Raw genomic sequence first — 22,107 nt, 5'->3', positions numbered from 1 at the left:
TTACCAAAAATGATGTACATGTTGAGCACATGTTTCAACAGCATCGAACTGTCGAAAGTTTGTTTCCTCACGTAGAGTCAACATGAACACCACATTCTTTGTCCAACTCATTTCATAGATCAAAAGCAGATAATTAACACAAGTACTACCAGAAAAGCACGCAATCTGCAAAAATGTCTAAAATATCACTAATTCCAAAATCTTCATGAAACATAAACCGGGAACTTTTGATCACAAGTCCTCTTTCTTGAAAACAAAAATACATTGCAAATGTAAAAGGTGGTGAATTTAACTAACTGGGTCCTTCAAACATCACCTGTGGTGGATACAGGCTTCACTTCTTCTTTTCACCACCTCCAGTAGCCCTGTAAAAGTCCAAGAGAAAAAAGAATGAAACATGATACCAGGCAAGGGCTTGTAACATTCTTCAGCAAGAAACTGATAGTAATGACTACCTTCCTCAATATACTGAATCAGTAAAAGCAATAAGCCAATAATCAAGGCATTACCTCATCTTGCGGAGAACACTAGACATCTCTTCTCTCTTCCTCTTCGCCCTCTTGTGAGTACCCAACTTCCTCTTGGCTACCTTCAAGGCACGCTTGTCCTTCCCAACTTTAAGAAGCTCAGTAATCCTCTTCTCATATGGAGCAAATCCAGCAACTTCTCTGATAAGGCTCCTCACAAAGTGGATTCTTTTGCTTGTTTTCTAAAAAACAAATAAAATGGAAAGAACAGATTATGATGTGTTAAAAAGATGCGAGTAAAACATATTTAATTGGCAAAAAAAGCATAGGACACACAGATCCAAATCAGAAATAGGAATTCAGCTAAATAATATTTAGTCATCCTTCCCACGATAACAGCACTGTGCTAAAACAAACTTTGTAAGATTACATGCACCATGCTAAAAGCATTTATTTGTAAGACACGGTACATGAAAGGCACCACCCCCTAAACAACACAGCCTACAATCTATGGAATATATGAGGTTATTCACCCCTTTAGTCTCAAAAGGTATAAATCTTTGTCCATGACACTTGATCCACCCACTCTAGTACAAGATGTACATGCATCTTTTATAATGTCACAGAGTGTTTTCTCCCTAAAACATCAAAATTTCAACTCCCAAATCCAACAAAATGTGTAATGGTACCCAAAAACACAAATTACGACATACTCGGGTGGTGATCTCCTCTAAGACTACAAAAATCATGTGCATCAGACTTTTCTGAGGTCACAAAAATAAACAGGTATAGGTAATATAGAACCCTATGATATAAAAGCCAAGAGTTGTGTAAAAAGCAAAACCCATTATGTCAATTTCATAAAAAGACATTTGGGTGACAAAAAAATCTATTAATTCACAGTTTTCCTGAAGTTGCTTATATATGCTCCATGAGATATATAAAAGTTGAAAATGTGCACATAGATTCAAATCCAAACAATAAAAGCCCAAGTCGTGAAATAGATATCATTAGCAGTCAACAAAGACAGGCCAAAAAAAAAAAAGAACTCGACTCACCCCTTTTCTGTCAGAAGGGCGTGGAGCTAATTCCTTCTTGGTCACAACATGGCCTTTATTTAGCCCAACAGATAGCCCTGTATTCGGCTGCTTTGGAGCCATCTCCTATTTAAACAACATTCAACGTACAACACCCGAATCACAAAATTGCATTGCCAACCCATTATAATTAAATGATAAGATATGATGTATTTCCTCTCTTCCAAAAATATAATGAGAGATTTCACACTAGGACAGTGAAAGCAGCACAATAAACTTACAAAAAAAATACAATAGAAATACAAATTATCATGTTAAAAATCACTATTATAAAGATATTAGTAAAAAAAAATAGAAAGTACAAATTTTCCGCCATTTACTGGTTTGTATAAGCATAAAATACCGAGGACTTACAAAACTTCAAGAAGAAGAAGAAGAAGCAAAAAAAAAAAGAGTAAGAATATCTATGGAAGCGCAAATATGAGGTGAAACAGAGAGTGGAAGAAAGTAAGACATACCTCTTCAATCTATTGGATCTACTCCGACCTGCTAGGGTTATGAAAAAAGGAATTAGGGCTTTGAGAGTATGCTGCATTTTATATATAGTGGAGATGACTGTGATAATGGCAACATTTTGAGGATAAAGTGGTAAATCAAGCCTCTAGCAGATACTACAACTTTTGGGCCGTTACTGCTGCACCGCTGCGGCCTTCAATTGCACTAAGAAATAAGCCCATAATACATATTATGGTAGTACTTAATAGGGTGGGGGCACAAGCACGAGCAAAAATTCACGGATCGGTTTGGATCGATTATCTTTTTTGTGTTCGAAAAATTCTCTTTCTTTCACTTAGCTCCAAAGAGTAACTAGGACCAATTTAGTCACCTTTGAATGTTTCAATTGAACACTGTCCATTTTTTATTATTCTCAAAGGATAAAATTATTTTCTTTGGTCAAAATTAAAACTAAATTAATTGAATCAATTTTTTAATTTTAAAACCAAGCCAAAATAAATAGAATATATTTTTATCTATTTCGTTGTTATTGATTTTGGTTCAATTTGGATTGGTTGCTCGGTAATTAATCATACACAAAAATATAAGAAACGATTCATTCAAATAAGAAAAAAAAATTAACAATTCATTCAAAAAAGAAATAAATTGTCCTCCTACCATTTTGAATTTTATAATTCTTATACTAGAACCCCAATTACGTTTATCTTCCCACTTATATTGTCAGCTAATCTAAGACATTAAACAACATAAACTTATTGAATAATGCATAAGTTACTGATATTGTTACACAAATAAAGACTCAAGATATTTTATTATTTTTCATTGGAGTACTATATTCTTTTGCATAAACAATTGTTCAAAAATTAATTTATTATGTATATATAATTATAAAAATATGAATATAATTTATCAGTCCGGTTATTTCTTTGGTTATTTTGAATAAAATCAAAATCAATAAAATATTATCGATTTTTCAAAATGTAAAACCAAATAAAAATTAATTTATTTAATAGATTTTTATTCAAACCGTGAACACTCCTTAATGGTATGTATTGTATTAGGATAAAATACATAAAGTTCCTCCTAAATTTAGGTCTTTTTTGAAGTAGACACCTAAAATTTGTGGCAGTGCTATTTCCCCACAGACTCATTTAAATCCATAGTAAGTGCACCATTTTAACCCCTTTTAACTAGGGCCATTCAAAATCAAATTGTAACCGATAAGCCAACAACAAAGTTGACTTATTGATTTATTGGTATTGGGTTATCAAATTAATGATTGGTGAATGGATTAAAAATTTATAGTTATCGATGCGGAGGCATATTACTCAATTGTTTTATTGGATAAACCATTAACTCGTTAAGAATTATCGTAGTTACATTTGTACTGTAAGTCTATTTATTAAATAAATGCATGCACCCTCAAAATTTAGACTTTCATGTATTTCTCATCGTGATTTATAATTACAGAATTACCAGCTTAACTAGGGGTAGAAAAATTATTTTGTTTTTGATGAAAGATCAATATATTGGTTTGTGAAAGTGAAAAAATGGATCATAAAATAATTGAGCCAATACACCACCCGATAACCATTCGTTAATTACTATGAACCAATCGATAGCTTATTAATTTACTAACGGATTAGTATATTTAAAAATCAATATCAAATAAATCAAATTGGTAAGCAATTACCCGTTTGGTTCGTCCAATAAGCAACCCTAATTTTCATGGCAGTCATATTGTCACGAAACATGAATGCGTGAAGGAATTTTTGTACAATCTCAAATCAATGTAAAAATATCATGTGATGCACTTAATTTAAATTATATTATACAATAAAATATTAAAAGTAAAAGAAGAAAGAAAAAGAAAAAGTGGTAGTATAAATAAAGAAGCAGATGAGCAATTTTTCTTCTAATATTGTCTTCTCATTGCAGTGCAATGCCCTTTTTATAGAGATAGAATGCACTAATGTTATCATGCTACGTTAATGATGGGTCTCTATGGACACTTTTTTACATCACTCCTACTTAGATGTTCATGTATGAGAAAAGAAAGAAAAATATACATAATTATTTGTAATACGCATTATTTGTTGCCTCATTAAAAATCTTGCTAGAAAAACTCAATCGAATAAAATCTTGATTAAGGAAAAAAGAGTGTAGTGCGTATTTTACTTTTCCCGACAAAGACATCATTTAATATCTTAAAAATGACGCATTCCAATCTTTTATCTCAATTTTTCAAAGGTTAAAGTTGGCAATGCCTTAATGAACATATCTGCTAAATTATCACCTTTCTTTTGAAGATCATGAGTAAAGAAGAATTTTGATGAAATATGTTTTGTTCTGTCTCCTTTGATGTATTCTCCCTTCAGTTGAACTATACAAGTAGCATTATCTTCATACAATATTGTTGGAATGTCTCTTTTCAAAAAAAGGTCTCATGTTTCTTGAATGTGATGAGTTATTGATCTTAACCAAACACATTATTGACTTGCTTCATGAATGGTTATTATCTCTGCATGATTTGAAGAAGTGACAACCATAATGTGCTTTGTTAAATGTCATGATATAGCTGTACTACTACATATAAATAAGTAGCCTGTCAGCAATCCACCTTTATAGAGATCAGACAAATATCTTGTATCTGCATAACCAATTAATTGTGACGTGAATTTTTTGAGTAAAATAATTCCATAGCGGTGGTCCCTCGGAGGTATCTGAATAGATGCTTAATTCCATTTCAGTGTCTTCGTGTTGGAGAATAACTAAATCTTGCTAACAAGTTTATAGAAAAAGCTATATTTGATCTAGAATTATTGACAAGATACATTAATGTACCAATTGCACTAAGATATGGTATTTCAGCACCAACAATCTCTTCATTATTTTCATGAGGTCGAAATGGATCTTTATTAATATCAAGAGATCTCACAACCATTGGAGTATTCAGTCGATGTGCTTTATCCATGCAAAATTTCTTTAAAATATTTTCAGTATATGTTGATTGATAGACAAATATCTCATTTGTAAAATGTTCAATTTGTAGATCAAGACAAAATTTGGTCTTTCCTATCTCTTTTATTTCAAATTCCTTTTTCAGACATTTTACTGTCTTTGAAAGTTCTTCAAGAGTTCCAATGATATTCAAATTATCAACATATACAGATATTATGACAAATTCAGATCCAGACCTTTTCATAAAAACACAAGGGCAAATTGGATCATAAATTCTTCTTTTAGCAAATATTCGCTAAGACAATTGTACCACATTCACCTTGATTGCTTCAATCCGTATAAGAATTTTTGAAGTTTTATTGAACAACTTTCTCGAAAATCTTTATATATTTCAAACATTTTAAGTCATTCAGGAATTTTCATAAAAACATTGTTGTCTAGAGAGCCATATAAATAGGCTGTAACGACATTCATTAGATGCATATCAAGTTTTTTCATGAACTGCTAGATTTATAAGATACCTGAAAGTGATTGCATCCACCACAGGAGAATATATTTTCATATAATCAATGCCAAGTTTTTGCGAAAATCGTTCTGCCACAAATTGTATTTTATATCTTATGACTTCATTTTTTTCATTTTGTTTTCGCACAAAAATCCATTTGTACCCTACTAGATTTATACCTTTAGGTGTTCGGACTATCGGTTCAAAAACTTTGTATTTTTCAAGCAAAGCTAATTCAACTTGAATTGCATCTTTTCACTTTGACCAATCATTCCTCTGTCTACATTCCTCGACACATTTTGGTTCGAGATCCTCATTTTATTTCATTATTTCAATGGCAACATTATATGCAAAATTATTATCGATAATTATATTATTGCGATTCTATATTTTTTCTGATAAGACATAATTTATTGAGATTTCTTCATTATCTTCAGGCGCCTCAACCTTTTCAAAGGTTTTATCAATTGTTATGTCTCTTCGCTTTTCTTGATCAGGTTCTTCTATATTATGACCATCTTGATCGTTTGCTCCTTTCTTTTTTGAGGATTTTTATCTTTAGAATCGATCGGTCTATCATGTTTTAAGCATGGTTTAGACTCATTTACATTAATTAATTTTTTTACTAGGACATCAACTCAAATCGGAGCATTAACAACTGGAATATGAGACTTAATAGGTTAGTGAATGCATCTGATAGTTGATTTGCAATATTTTGCAAATGGAATATCTTTTGAACTTTCAGCTCACATTTATTTGTACGATAATCTAAATGAGATGGTGATAATGGATTCCAATCGATTTCCTCTTTCAGCTGCTTATTTTATCCCCCTAATGCTGGATATACTGATTCATCAAAATGACAATCAACAAATATTGCAGTAAATAAATCTCCAGTCATAAGTTCCAAATATTTTATGATGAAAGGAAACTCATACACAACATCTATTCTCAATCTTCTTTAGGGTCCCATCTTTGTACGTTGTGGTGTAACAATTGGAACATATACCACACATCCAAATATTTTAAGAAGGAAAATGTTCGGCTCCTGACCAAAAGTCAATTATAATGAAAAAACTTTATTATAACTTGTGGGTCTGATCTGCATAAGACTTGCTGCATGCAAAGTAGGATGACCCCATAATGAAATGAGAAGTTTTATTTTTATAAATTGGCCTAACAATTAATTGAAGGCGTTTAATCGATGATTCTGTCAAACCATTTTGAGTATGAACATGAGCAACCAAATGTTCAACTGTTATTACAGTTGATATACAATAATCATTAAAAGCTTGGGATGTAAACTCACCAGCATTATCGAGATGAATTATCTTAATTGCATAATCTGAAAATTATGCTATTAACTTAATTATTTGAGCAAGTAATCTCACAAATGTCATATTACGAGTTGATAATAAACACACATGTGACCATCTTGTAGATGCATCTATTAAAATCATATAATATTTAAATATTCCACATGATGGGTGAATGGATCCACATATATCACCATGTATACGTTTCAGAAATGATGGGGATTTAATTCCACTTTGATTACTGATGGTCTAGTAATCAATTTGCCTTGAAAACATGCAGCATAAGAGAATTCTTTAAATTAAAGAATTTTTTGGTTCTTCAAAGAGTGTAATATTCCTCAAAAATGCTCACAAGTGCGTTAAAAATGCTTTGGAAGTAGGTCGCTTGCGTAACACATTATCCTTATTTTTTTTTTGGCAAATTCGAGTCCTGAATATCGATCAGGGAGTCAAAATCTGCAGAAAAAATTATCTCGGTGGATTTTTAGGACTCGTATATCGAAAGATGAATTTTTTAAAAATTGCATAAAACAGGAGGTTGTGCGGCAAGTCCGCGTCGCAGACTTGCTCCCCCATAGTGCAATTTTACTCAAAATTTGCCCAAAAATTATTTTCAGACAAATAAGGCATAAATCGCATGTGATGAATGCGATTTACCTTATATTTCATAAAATGCATTTTCCAAATACGATTTGCATGTTCCCAAATTCAATTTTTAAGTGGGGGCACTTTAGATATTTCTCAAATTGTTAGTTAATGAGTCTGGACGTTTTTAGGGCCTAATTCAGCTCTATAAATTAACCTACACCTCTAATTTCATTATTCTTCTACAATTCACATATTCAAATATTTCTCTCTCTACAAAAGTCTCTCAAGGACTACATTGGAGACTTCCAAGAAATTCACTCAAGCCCTCCATCAAAACTCTCAAATTCTTTCAAATTCTTTTGTCTTCTTTCATCCATGAAACCCAATCAATTTCTCAAGTTTTCTATTAAATTCAAGTATGAAATTTTATGGGTTCCATGAATTTTCTTCCAATTTAATGAATTGAGTTTAATTACATGATTCTCCACTCAAATATGTATGAATTCTAAGATATTGCATGATTTCAATGATTTTCCAATAGATCTTATTACATGATATTTAGGGTTCATGATCTTATTATGGGTCTTGTTTGATTCTTATTAAATTGCATGAATTATGATTCTACTCATGGTTATGAATCTATTTTAACATAAATTGATGATTATTATATTGAATTAAAGAGTTTTTCCACGAATTCTCTTACATTGATCTCTAGGATTCATGATATGAATTATGGGTATTTTCAATTATACTTTCAAATGATATTATCTTTATGAATTATGTATGGGTTGATAGAAAGTATATGATCATGCATGTTTTCAAGTCAATTTCATGATTTTTAAGTCAATTGTTCATGTATTCATGTTTTACCCTAATTTCCAAGAATGAATTATGATTATGTATGTATGATTTATAATGTGGAAGGGAAATAATCACATTGCACTTATGTTATGAAAATAAGCTACTCTATGAATTTCAAACCTATGATCATGTCTATAATGTATGTTAATTATGATTACTATGTTATGATACGTATTGCGTTGAGAGCTTACCTAACACCGAGTGAATCTTGGGATAGACATTCTCTCCCGTAGCAAAGGCAAGAGACTCGTAGTAAGATTCTATTGTCCAATAACTATGTGCCACCGTAGGTTAAAGGATCACCCATAGAAGAGGCTTGATTCCTTAAGGGTCACCCGTAGTTGAGGCTCGATCCTTCATGTAGCTTAGTGGATCCACTTAGACATATAGGAGTCTACCTTGGCAAGTAGTCTCTCCCTTTCCTCCGATGTAGGGGTAAACATTGGGAGTCCATGTTATAGCTCACATGGTTTATGTCGGTTAACAGTCACTCTCACAAAGGTAAAAAGGTCTCTCTCTCAATGTACAAGGTATTTCTTACTATGGCTAATATATCTTTCACCAAGACTATGGATTTCAAAATGACTTTTATCTCCCACGTATGTATGATCCTTTTTATGTTTTAAATGACTAATCCTATCATTTACTTCATATGATACTCTTACGGTTTATTATGCACTGATTATTCTTAAGACTACTCATGATTTTTACTACTTCTCATATCATGCTATTTAATGTAATGACCCGTTAGGTACTTTTGAGAATGAGTCCTCCTCCTTTCATAGAAGACCTTTTTTATAAATTTAAGTTGAAAATTTTGGATCTTTCGGTAACTTCGGTTAATTAGTTGAGAAATAATTTTAGAGAATTAATTTAATCGGTGGGATAAAGTGGTAATTTATTTAATATCATATACCACTTTTCTTATATTTATTAAAATAGATTAGTAGGGTTTGTAAATTTAAATACAGAATTAGTTTGAAAAAAAAAAAAGGAGAACAACGATGAACGCAGAAGCTGGAAAAAAAATACGAAGGAAGAAAGAAAAGAAAAGGGAAAAGAAAAATAAAGGAGAAGAGAAAAATAGAGATTTTCATTCCAAAGCATCAAGGTAATTATTCTCATCCTTTTCATTAAATTTTTATGTGATTATGGACATATTTTTAGAGTATATTGATGGAGAAATATATAGCTTTGAACTTATTGACCACTTCACTTTTTAGCCTTATCTAACATCTTTTTATGCTTTATTGAGCCGAGGGTCTACCGGAAATAGCCGTCCTACCTTGGTAGGAAAAAGGTCTGTGTATATTTACCCTCTCCAGACCCCACATTGTGGGATCAAACTGGATTGTTGTTGTTGTTGTTGTTATTGATGGAGAAATAACGCTGAAATGAGAAAATATGACCCTAGGGTTCTTCACATAAAATCCTGACTTGGGGGTCGAATAACAATCCGTTTTAGCTAAAATTTGACATGTGAGTTTATTTTATAATGAGTGAACATAATCGGAAAGAAAATTTCAGATTTAACTTCAATGACTCGGGATGACTTTTTGACCCAATTTTTGATCCGAAAATAAATATAGTAATATGGGTGTCATTGGATTCGTATTCTTATGGATTTTATGTATTTGAACAGATTTTATCATTCAGAAGAGTTATGAAAGGCTCAAGTTTTAAAGTGATTATTCAATTTAATTGAGGTAAATGAATTTCTAAACCTCAGTTTAAGCTTCTAGATGCTTGTATTTCCGTGTTATGTGTACTGGGGAGTAATGAGAATTGGACTGAGTTATTGACTGTATGATTGGCCTTAAAAATAGAGATGAAGGGTATAAAATTATGATCTAATGACATGTATTAATGGAATTGATATGTTGTGATTATGAGTTTATTTTGGACATGTGAAATAACTATGTTGATGTGAGATAGAAAACAATTATTGTTGTTGTCATGTTATTATCGTGAATCATATGAACATGAATTGATTGCATTGGTTCTTACATATTGTGTTGAGACTGGAAATGATATGAGACAAAAGGGGTCGGGCTACACGCTCCATGACAGGTATTATAAAACAAAGGGGTCGGGTCACACGCTCCGTGGCAGGATATGTATATTGAGGGGATGGACTATATGCTCCGTAGCTAGTAACATGGACAGAAATGTCCCCCATGGGTTCTGAACTATAATTCAGCGAATGTGTACCGATAGGATAAACATGCATCATTTCATCGCATTGCATTGCATTTTATTAATATTTGTGAATTCGTGTTTACCACATATTGCTCTGTATATGTTGAATTTGACTTGATATAATTCACTTGATAAGAATATCGATGAATATTCGTGGACTGTATTGTTATTATTGTATAGAGTGTAGAGTTGGGCTGGTTTTATGTAGGTTGTAGTTGAGGAGGTTCGATTGGAATGACAGGAGTATTTGTATCTATCGACCTTTGCTTAGTTTTAGTTATCCACTTGCTGAGTACCGTATTGTTTGGTACTCACCCCTTGCTTCTACACTTGTATAGGTTGTGAGTCCGGACCTGCTTAATCTCCAGTGTTTTATACCACTTCCGAGGTTATCATTTTGAGTATTGAGGTAGCTGTTACATTCATCTAGCGGGCACCTCTTATTCTTTTATTATGTTTTAATCCTATTCTAAAGACAGAGACATTGCGACTGTATTTTCTTTCGTATTTCGATAATGTATTAGTGGCTTGTACACGTGACAACCAATCTTGGGGGATTTTGAGATTATTTATTATTTTTTTTACTAAGTTAAACATTGTTTTATCTCAAATACTTTCATATCTACTTTCCGTTGGGTATTAGACTGACTTATCTCGGTGGGTTGAGATGTGTGCCATCACACCTGGATTTGGGTCGTGATATTTAAAGTGGTTATTTGCACAAATATGATTTTCTATGCATTGCATTGCATTGCCTATATACTTAGTTCATTCAAACGTACTAACGCATACTTTTTGCCTACATTATATCACAATATAGAGATGGACTCCTCATCCTCTTTTCGTGGCTAGTTGGTATTCCATTGAAGATTAGTATGGTGAGTCCTCATGCTTCAAGGGCAACTCAAGTCATTCTTTCCTTTATTGTTGTTTTTAGACTATGAAGATGTTTAAAGACTATTTTATGTTGTGCCATTACTTTCTTTGAGGGTGAGTTAGGAACATGTCCTAGTCCCCGCCTATATAGTCATATAGTGGCATGTTGGGTATATGTATAAAGAGTCTATGCTGTCTTGATTCTCTCTAGTTATGCTTTTTCTTTTGGACTTTTATGAGTTTCTGCTTATTGTTTACCTTGTGTATGCTTATGATATGCTAAGAGGTTTGGTTGGAGTTTCTTCGGAAATCCTAATCATTGTGTCACATGTAGGCCCTAGTTTGGGTCATGACAAAGAGTGTCCATGGGAATTCTCAATTATTTTGCGCATCATATTAGAATCAGGATGGCCCAACCAGTAATGTCAAATAATAAAATCATTTGAGTTAGAAAACCTTTGGTTTATTATGGCATATATTTCAACCATGCTAATACTTGTGAAGTATAAGCCGGATGAAAAAGCTGGTAACTTTTCAAATATAAACTTCTTGCCCAACATCATTGTACTAATTTAAAGATATTCATTCTTTTAATCATTTATAGTCTCAATATGATAGCCATTTTGACGAATGTCTTTGAAGCTTAATAAATTTCTTTGAGACTTACTACAATATAATGCTTCATTAATTGTCAAATTTGTTTCTCCGATTAGTACTACTTTAGCTTTTTCGGAGTTTTTAATTAATCTTGTACTACCAGATATTGTATTGACATTAGTTTTTTTCATAATTAAATAAGAGAAATATTTTTATCTCTTAAAATAGTCCGTGTTGTGACACTATCTAGAAGACATATATCATCCTAATTGATTTTTGATGCAAGTGATGACTGAGAAATTTCCATATTCTTCATTAAAAAAAAGATACATTATAAGAACGTGAAAAACTAACATCATAAGAAACCTTAAGAAATTCCACTAAAAATGTAGAAATTAGTAAGACATAATGTTTTAAGAAAAGTGTTTAAGAAGGACAGCATAGTAACAAAATTAATAAGAAAATAATAACTATTTTTATAATTTTAATTCCCCGTTAGATGATCAGTTCTCAGTCAATATTCTCATTAAAATTTTCAGCTTCCAAATGAGTAATATTTGGGAGGCCTTCAAAATCATCATCTTTATAAATAAGATTTGTCTTAATATTTTCATATTTATTTGAGAGAGTTGCTTCATTTTGATCATTTCAAAAATTCAAGTGTGCCTCCACATTATTATTTTTTCTTTTGAGAGAGGCTTGATAAAGTTTTACAAAATGATCGGGCGTATGAAAATCACGTGTTCAATGACCCTTCATACTACACCGGGGGCAAATATTAATTTTACCTCTAGAAAGATTATTTTGAGAAACTTTATTATTCTCATTTTATTTCTACCATGATGACGATAATTTGTAATGACCCGTTAGGTCATTTTAAGAATGAGTCTTCTCTCTTTAGTAAAAGACCTTTCCATAAATTTAAATTGATAATTTTGGACTATTCGGTAACTTCAGTTAATTAGTTGATGGATGATTTTAAATAATTAGTTTAGTTAATAGGCTAAAGTGTTAATTTATTTAATAACCTATACGACCTTATTTATTAAAACAAGTTAGTAGAATTTGTTACTTTTAGTACATAATTAGTTTTAAAAGGGGAAAAAAAGCAAGAAACTCACTGTGCAACGACGACACATGAGCACGAAGAGAGGTAAGCGAATTTCAACTAAGTTTCAAGTCCGTGTGTATGCATGCATTGATTAGTCATATATGATAATATTATTATAATATGTCGGGGGAAGAAATTAGATTTCAATTTGTCTTAATGTTGGTTTTTACAAATTGATGGGCACGTTTAATTTGTTTCTATTGATTATTGTTGATAAGGATTAGTGGTCAACCATAAAGTATTTATGGCCAATGATTGGTAATGGTAAACCAATCACTGAAAGAAAAGTTATAATTATTATATAATACATATACAAGTAGCATTCTGCATAGGAATATTTCATAGGTAATACTGAACTTCGTATGTGTTTGCATAAATTGAGTTCAATTTTAGGTTTTCTTATAGTTAGTATATTATGATTTAAGTTTTGATAGGTAATTAATTAATAGGTGTTTTGTAGAATGCCATCAAATTTATAAAGTTTAGAGGAATTGAGACCTAACCCTAGATTTGATATTTAAGACTTGAGTATAGATTTGTGGTAGTTTTTGGGTCTAGAATAGACATATAGTAATATGAGTGTTGTTAATTTTGAAATATTATTGTAATTATTTATTTGACTAGATTACATTGATTTGGAAGCCCAACGAAAGAAGAAATCTCAAGTCTCAGAGTGATTGCTTTATTATTTGAGGCAAGTGAACTTCTAAACCTCAGTTTAAACTTGTAGATGCTACTATTTCCTTGTTATGTGCGTTGGAGAGTAATGAGGATTGGACTGAGTTATTGATGGTATGATTGACCTTAAAATAGAAATGAGGGTATAAAATAATAATCTAATGATGTGTATTGGTGTGATGGATGTGATAAAATTATTGACTTATTTTGAACATGTGAAATGACTATATTGATATAAAATTTAATAATTATTGTTGATATCATGCTATTATCGTGAATTATATGAACATGAATTGATTGCATTGGTTCTGATATACTGTGCTGAGATTGAAAATAATATGAAATAAAGGAGTAGAGCCACGCTCCGTGGCAGGTATTATGAAACAAAGGAGTCGAGCCATACGCTACGTGGCAGAATATATATATTGAGGGGATGGGCTACACGCTCCATGGTAGGTTACATGGATAAAACTGTTCCCCATGAGTTTCAGACTGTGATTCAGCGGATGTGTACTGATATGACAGACATGCATCATTTCATTGCATTGCATCGCACCTTTATGATATTTGTGAATTGTGTTTACCTCTCATTGCTTCGTGGTTGTTGAATTTGACTTGAAATGATTCAATTGGTGATATTATTACTAAGTATTTATGAACTGCATAATATTACTGTACAACATGTCGAGTTAGGATGATTTTTATGCAGATTGTAGTTGAGGAGGTTTGGTTGGAAGGACAGGAGTACTTGTATCTATTGAGTTTTGCTTAGTTTTAGTTGACCACTTACTGAGTACCGTGTTTTTTGGTACTCACTCCTTGCTTCTACATTTGTGTAGGTTGTGAGCCTGGACTTTCTTGATCTCCTAGTGTTTTCTACCACATCCGAGGCTATCATTTCGAGTGTTGAGGTAGCTGTTACATCCATCTAGCACACCTCTTACTCTTTTATTATATTTTAGTCCTATTCTAGAGACAAAGACATTGTGACTGTATTTTCTTTTGTACTTCGGTCATGTATTAGTGCATTGTACACGCGACAACCAATCTTGGGAGATTTTGAGATAAGTTACTTATTTTTTATTAAGTTAAACCTTGCTTTATTTTATTTTCTTTCGCATTTATTTTTCGTTGAATTTTAGGCTGACTTGTCTCGGTGGATTGAGACAAGTGTCATTACATCCAACTTTGGGTCATGACATAATTATTTCGTCCTCTACCACATCCATGAACACGGCCACGACTGTGACCACGATAATTATTTTATCTTGATTCAGACTAATTATGTGCTGCTACAATATTCATTTCAGGAAATGGAGCAGACCAGTGGGATGAACTTCATAATTTTTATCAGCAAAATATTATTTTGCTTAACCACAAGTAGGTTTGTAATTAATTCAGAATATTTCTTAAACTTTTTTCATTATATTTTTGTTGTAGCAACACATTTAAAGCGTGAAAAGTGGAAAAATAATTATCAAGTAAGTCATCATCAGTGATAGTATGTCCACATAATTTTAATATGGAACTTACTTTGTGAATAGCAGAATTATACTCTATTATAGTTTTAAAATTTTAAAATCGAAGGTGTATCCACTTATATCGAGCTTTCGGTTACAACATAAGTTTTAGGTGGTCATATCGAGAGTTAAATATTAGTTTTAATCCTTCATGATGATGATGACGGAGAAAAATCATGACCTTTGTTTTATCTTGGCTTGATACTTTATTTCCTTGTTTAATAGCATCACGAAAATCTTTAGCATCAAAGTGAATTTCAACATCAAAGAGGCATGATAAATAATTTTTTTCGATAATGTCAAGTGCCACAAACTCAAGTTTTGATAAATTTAACATGATAAAAATTGAGATAGAAATAATTTTAGAAATAATAAAGACAACTAAAATTAAATTTCTTCATAGATCCACTAGATATATTAATATAAAAAATAAAAATATATAATTCATGTGTTCATCATACCTGAGATAGAAGTTAATTTATCCGAAAAAAATAAAGTTTCATACTAATAACGTGTTATAAAATAAAATATTAAAAGTAACAGAAGAAAGAAAGAGGAAAAGTAAGCAGTATAAAGAAAGAACTACAGGAGCAATTTTTCTTCTAATGTGTGTCTTTTCAGTGTAATGCCCTTTTTATAGGGATAGAATGCACTAATGTTATCATGCTACATTAATGGTGGGTACCTATGGACATCTACTTATTTACAACAAATTATATATTTTTAAACTTTATTTCTTTTTCTATTTCAATTTTCTCTCTCTCTCCTCTTTTATTCATCTTCCCCAATTACATCCCCTTAATTTGCTCCTCACTAGAGACCCCTTTCCTCTTGTACTCTATAGTCGATCAATCTTCGATGAAGTCATTAGTATTTTATTTTATTTTATCTTTTAATAAATTCTAACTCTCACCATATCTAAAATTAAATTATCATCAGATTCAAATTTGAATAATCAAGATCACTATATTAATGTTGGAATTAAAACTCCATTAAAATGGAGCTTTATAGTTCTTCTTAACCAAAAAAGATAAGTATTAACTCCCAAACAAATAAATAAAAATAGAAAAAGTTTAATTACTCATTAGAAAATAGAATCATGGAGAAAGAGTTTTAAAAAATAGAAAAAAAGGAAAATAAGAAGGAAAAAAGAATCGATAAATAACGGAGAAAGAAGAAGAAGAAAGATGAGCACCGAAGAAGATACTAAGGTGAGGAGGCCCAAAGGGGAGATAATTGAAAAAAATAAATTAAAACAAATAAAGTAAAAAATATACTAATGTAAATAAATTTGAAACAATAATTAATAAAGATATTTTAAATGGGGTGAGAGACGGATGATATAAAAAAGTGTATTTATAATGAATTTAAATAATTTTATAAGGTAATAGAACCTCCACAAAATTTATGTATTTATTTCAAAAATGGATCTAAGGTTAAGGAGGACTTTAACATACTCCAAATATAACTACCCTCTATTTGATATTGTATTATGTATAATAAACACACAACAAATCATGATATTAATAATGCAAGAATTTTTAATTCATGTTATTTTTTATTTATCAAATAATGCATAAAAAAGAATCTTAGTATAACTAATATCATTATAATTAATAATAACACTATTAATTAGGTTTGGTCATAAATATCGAAAAATCGAAACATCGAACCGAATTGAATTTTTTTTTATTTTTCGATTTTGGTATTTCGATTTTTGGTTCATATTTTTGTAATTTCGATTTTTCGATTTGGTTTTCAGTAACATGATTTTTATATTTTGGTTCAAACCAAAATTTATAATACCTTTTGGAAAAATTATTATACATATATGGAAAAATTACTTGATTGAATGCTTTTTAAAAATTAATTACTGATTTTAGCGATCTTTTTTATTTATTACCATTTATAACAATATATAGTAATATTATGATAAATCTACACTTGTATTAAAAGTGAATTATGCATATAATATAAATGTATTATAAGTGTTTTAAAATATATATTATGTTTGTGTAGTAAGAAACTGACATAATGTATTATAAGTCTATTAAAGTATGTGATAAATGTACTATCTATCTATAAAACTTGTATTATATATGTTTTATAAATAGTTCTCTGCAATATGTATTAAAACTGTATTATAAGTGTTTAGTGATTTTTTTTTTATTGCTATAGATGGTAAATATTTTCTTAATACTGTATATTTATGTAAGTTTTCCTACATATATCTTATATACATAACCCAACTATCCAAGCCCAAATATGAATTAAAATAGCCCAATTGAACTAGGCAGCCCAACTGAACTAAAATATTCCTAATTTCCTACTTCCTAAAAATCCTAATTCTAAGAGTGTAAGAGACTTAGACCACTAGGAGTGCCTTCTTAACTTGAAATCATGTTGAGCTAGTGTATACATAGTATTGAAATCACATTAACATTTTAAAACATAATATGTTAACATGGCTGTGTTTGTTTTGTGGGGTGTATTTGTTGAAGTTGTTAGAGGGTCTCTACCTCACTATACATGGGATGTGAGAGAGTTCAATAAGTTTACTTGTAAAATGACGTAAAAGAAATATTTTTTGTAAGGGCTCGAGATTGAGTTTAAAATTAGAAAAAATTACTTGATTGAGTGCTTTTTAAAAATTAATTACTGATTTTAGCAATATTTTTTATTTATTACCATTTATAGCAATATTTTTTATTTATTACCATTTATAGCAATATATAGTAATATTATGATAAATCTACACTTGTATTAAAAGTGAATTATGCATATAATATAAATGTATTATAAGTGTTTTAAAATATATATTATGTTTGTGTAGTAAGAAACTGACATAATGTATTATAAGTCTATTAAAGTATGTGATAAATGTACTATCTATCTATAAAACTTGTATTATATATGTTTTATAAATAGTTCTCTGCAATATGTATTAAAACTGTATTATAAGTGTTCAGTGAATTTTTTTTTTATTGCTATAGATGGTAAATATTTTCTTAATATTGTATATTTATGTAAGTTTCCCTTAAAATTATGTGATTGAGTTTTAAATATTTCTTGTAAGCTAAACAATACTTGTTTACGTTTGTTACGAGTCAATATTATCTGATTGAATTTTTAAAAAAATCAATTTTTAATCTTAAAAAATAGTCCAATTTACAAATAAAATTTAGCCCATTAAACAGGCCCAAAATCAAAAAATCCGAAATTATTAAATCGAATCGAATTTCCAAAAACTGAACTAATTCGATTTGATTTTCGATACACATAATCTTAAAATTGAAAATTGAAAAAAACCAAAATAAAAAAATCAAAATCGAACCGAATTACCGAACGCCCATTCTACTATTAATGTCATCATTACTAGAGAGCAATTCTATATAGTAGGTAAATCCAAAGACTACATCTTGGATTATATAGAGAGTTTTCATGGCTAAAAGACATTTTGAAGTGGCTGAATATACCTTACAAAAGGTTCAACGAATGAACAAGTTCTCAATAAGAAAATTGCATACAGTACATGAAATTTTTAAAAATGTTCCACGATTCTAGATGACTTCTAACAACTGGACAACACCAAATAAAAGCTCATCTTGAGCTCAACAACACCTAAAAGGCAACAACTATTACTGAAGCACTTCCTAGAGCTAGAGAAAAGTCAAGAAAGGCAACAATTGTTGTTAAAGCACCTTCTAGAACTAGGGGAAGGCCAAGAAAGGAAACGACTACTACTGAAGTTCCTCCTAGAGCCAAGGAAAGGCCAAAAAAGGCAACATCTACTGTTACTAGGGACCTTGGTTATAAAGGAATGGAGTAAAATGGAAGGGTAAAGCAGTAGTGACAACAACCCAGCTTGAAAATCTAAGCGTGAACAAGAAAAAACTTGTCTTCTTCCCCATCCAAGGAATCGTAGAAATAATGCTAAAATGTTGGTAGTCTAGTTTTTTTTTTTTGGTACTGTTAAGATGTTAATAGTAGGGTTGACAAACAAGCTAATGTAATTTAAGATGGTTGTTTTTTGTGAGTTGTAAACTTATGCTGATGTAAGTTTTTGGTACATGAACTTACGTTTGTTGATGTAAGTTTTTAGTACATGAACTTACGTTGATGCACTTGTTTTATACGAAGGAATGTTTTTTTTAATCAATTTATCTTTCATTTCAATAACATGTGAGCCATTTCAACAATTTTATACTCTTACATTTATACCAACAGGTTTTCAATTGAAATAATTTAACCACAAACTACACAAAAAATGTCATTCAACAAAATCAAATTCTTCAACATAAAAGACTACAACTTGAAACATATAGCAATTGCTATGGCAATTGATCATGACAAGTCTTTAAGTTTTCAACTTGCATTAATCAATTGATCCATATAGCAACACACATTAAGAAAAACATAATGAAAATCTAATTAAAACTAAAGTAGTTGGTCCCTTTTTTCTTCACTTCTATCGGCTTCTCTGTTGCATTTTTTATCGGCTCAACCTTTTCACAATCATGGAAATCAAACTCTTCTTTATTGTCCTTTTTCATCACACTTGAGGCAAATTCGTCTTAATCTCCATCACAGTTGAATTCTCCATCATCTCAATAATTACACTTTTTGCACCATAATATGGGCAATACCACAATTTTCTTTTGGGATTGTTGTCGAACCAAAAATATTTCAAAGAGAGCAAGAGACCATGACTGCATCACACCTCCACAATCAACATTGGATCTTCATTGTCTATACAAATCTTATTCAAATTCAATTTTACCTCTTTCATAGTTATAATATTCCGAAAGTTGAAAAGTCAAAATGAAAAAAATATATCAAAAAAAGTTGTTGATGTGGAATTCTATGAGGCCATATACGGACCTACAAGCTTATACGGTCCATAGTGGCTATTATGGTCGGCCTGAGAAAAAAAGAAAACTTTTTAAAGTCAAAGCCTACAGATGGATCTACGGTCGGTATAAGGCTTTATGGACCGTAGATTAGGCCGTAGAAGAACTTCAGAGACTTGGATTAAAGGTCCCTTAGGACAGACGTACTCTACAGATTGTGGTGGGTCTATAGACCGTAGAAGAGTCTGTAGACCACACCACCACCCTTGGGGAATTTTTGATTAAAGGAGATACACGAGAGGTTATACGACCCGTGCAAGGTTCCACGAGCTCTAGAAAAAAAGATCAGAAAGTAGATCCTGCCCGTTGACTTTTCGTGAGATCCTATATGGTCCGTATAGAGTTCTATGGAGAAGGTGTTCGTAGATCAGTCGATAATTCTTCTTCTTCTGGGGTAATTCAGACTTTTTCTATTCTTTTAATATCAAAGTTATGTCGTTTAGGACCCATTTTCGAGACCTATAACTACCCTTACCCTTCAATAACTATTCATTCCCTCTCATTCACTCAAAACCCCAAAGTTCTTCCAATGAATTCTCTCAAGTCGTCTTTTACAAGTCAAGTTAGGGTTTCAAGAACTCAAGTCTCCTTTTCAATTCTATAGCTAAGGATCAACAAGGTATGTGGAAAATTCATCCATGGAATCCTTTCCATCCATAGAGTCTCAAAGTGTTTTCAAATTTATTTTATAATTTCTTCTTAAACCTAGATTTTGATGATCTTGCATTGAATTCAATCAATCATGGTTTATTTCACTTCTATTGATCTATTATGCATGATTTGATCTTAATTACACGATTTCACTGAAATTCACAAAAACCTGTGTATTATGCCTATTTTGTGACTATGAACTATATTTGAAAATTATGCATGCATCATGAATTTATGATCTATGATTTTGAAGCTGCTTTGAGATAAAGTATCAACGATGTTTTATCAAAACAAGAGTGCTTCAAAAAGCTGAAGTATTCTATTATGAAGATTTCCATGACTTTCTATGAAAAGCTTATCATGATCAAGATGCTTTTAATTAAGTATCTCTTATGACATTGATTGTGTTGATGGTTCATGATATAATTTAAAGGAGCTACTCCATCTTCTTTAGACGCATGACATGTATGACATCTAGATATGCCATTGATGCTTTTGAATATTTTTTCTAAAAGTAAGTTTCAATTAGTATGGTACCCGAAATACCATCAATGATCGTGGATCATTTTTCTTATAAATTAGAGTTCACTAGTAGTATGAGAATCTGGTATGACAGCCGTGATTATATACAATATTATAAGATTCTTACCTTTCTTCTCAAAGACTATGATTTATTTATGTAAGACCTCGGTAGTTGAAAAGTCAAAACAAAAGAAAATTTCAAGAAAATGAACTGTTCCAGAGTTTATGAGTTGACCTATGAGTCATAGGAGTGACTCTAGGATTGATACTGAGGTTGGAAAATTCGACTAAGTGAGGAAGTGAGTCTACGAGTCAATGTACGACTCGTAAAGGTGCTGATGGCTCATAAAAAATGAGTTGTAGGGGCTATATCTGATTTCTGAAAAATAACAAGTCTCAATACTTTTAAAATGACTCAACAGGACGAGTCGTAGAAAAGTTTACGAATCGTAAATGGGCTCGTAGGGTTTGGTCCTAAGTTCTAATTTTTGACCAAGTAAAGAGGGAGCCTGACGAGTCGACCTTACAACCAGTAGGCTCCTTGATGAGTCATAGGAGCCATTCGTAGAGGCCAAGTATAAGTTCCAGTAGCTATTATTTTGGAACACTAAGTTAACGAATGGGGTTGACGATTCATAAAGGTTTTGACGACCCATAGAGGGCCATTTGTAGGGTCTTCTGAGAGAGTTTAATGAAGGATATTATCGTCCTTTTCCCTTTTTGGTTCAATGTATCTAGATTCTTTTTGGACAAAATTCATAACCTATAACTACCCCAACCCTTCAAATTTCC

The 22,107-nt window shown here is 31.2% G+C and overlaps 1 protein-coding gene across 1 annotated transcript; it reads right to left on the bottom strand.

Moving 5' to 3' along the window:
* Positions 1-94: 94 nt before the first annotated feature.
* On the bottom strand, positions 95-2,120 carry LOC129898747 (60S ribosomal protein L36-2-like). Its single transcript, XM_055973403.1, has 4 exons — positions 2,023-2,120; positions 1,526-1,630; positions 510-709; positions 95-365 (listed from the first exon to the last, which is right to left on the bottom strand). Exons 2-4 carry the CDS (start codon positions 1,625-1,627, stop codon positions 335-337), a joined length of 333 nt encoding a protein of 110 aa, XP_055829378.1. The 5' UTR covers positions 1,628-1,630; positions 2,023-2,120; the 3' UTR covers positions 95-334.
* Between the last annotated feature and the right edge of the window lie 19,987 nt (positions 2,121-22,107).

The sequence above is a fragment of the Solanum dulcamara genome, chromosome 8 (assembly GCF_947179165.1).
Source record: "Solanum dulcamara chromosome 8, daSolDulc1.2, whole genome shotgun sequence".
Classification (NCBI taxonomy): Eukaryota; Viridiplantae; Streptophyta; class Magnoliopsida; order Solanales; family Solanaceae; genus Solanum; species Solanum dulcamara.
This window is presented reverse-complemented; position numbering and strand designations above follow the sequence as displayed.

Excerpts from the sequence above, each read along its gene's own strand:
- LOC129898747 (XM_055973403.1), bottom strand. The coding sequence starts at position 1,627 with ATGGCTCCAAAGCAGCCGAATACAGGGCTATCTGTTGGGCTAAATAAA. Across the intron at positions 710-1,525 it reads GCCCTTCTGACAGAAAAGGG|AAAACAAGCAAAAGAATCCA; the intron begins GTGAGTCGAGTT and ends TTTGTTTTTTAG. Across the intron at positions 366-509 it reads AGTGTTCTCCGCAAGATGAG|GGCTACTGGAGGTGGTGAAA; the intron begins GTAATGCCTTGA and ends GGACTTTTACAG.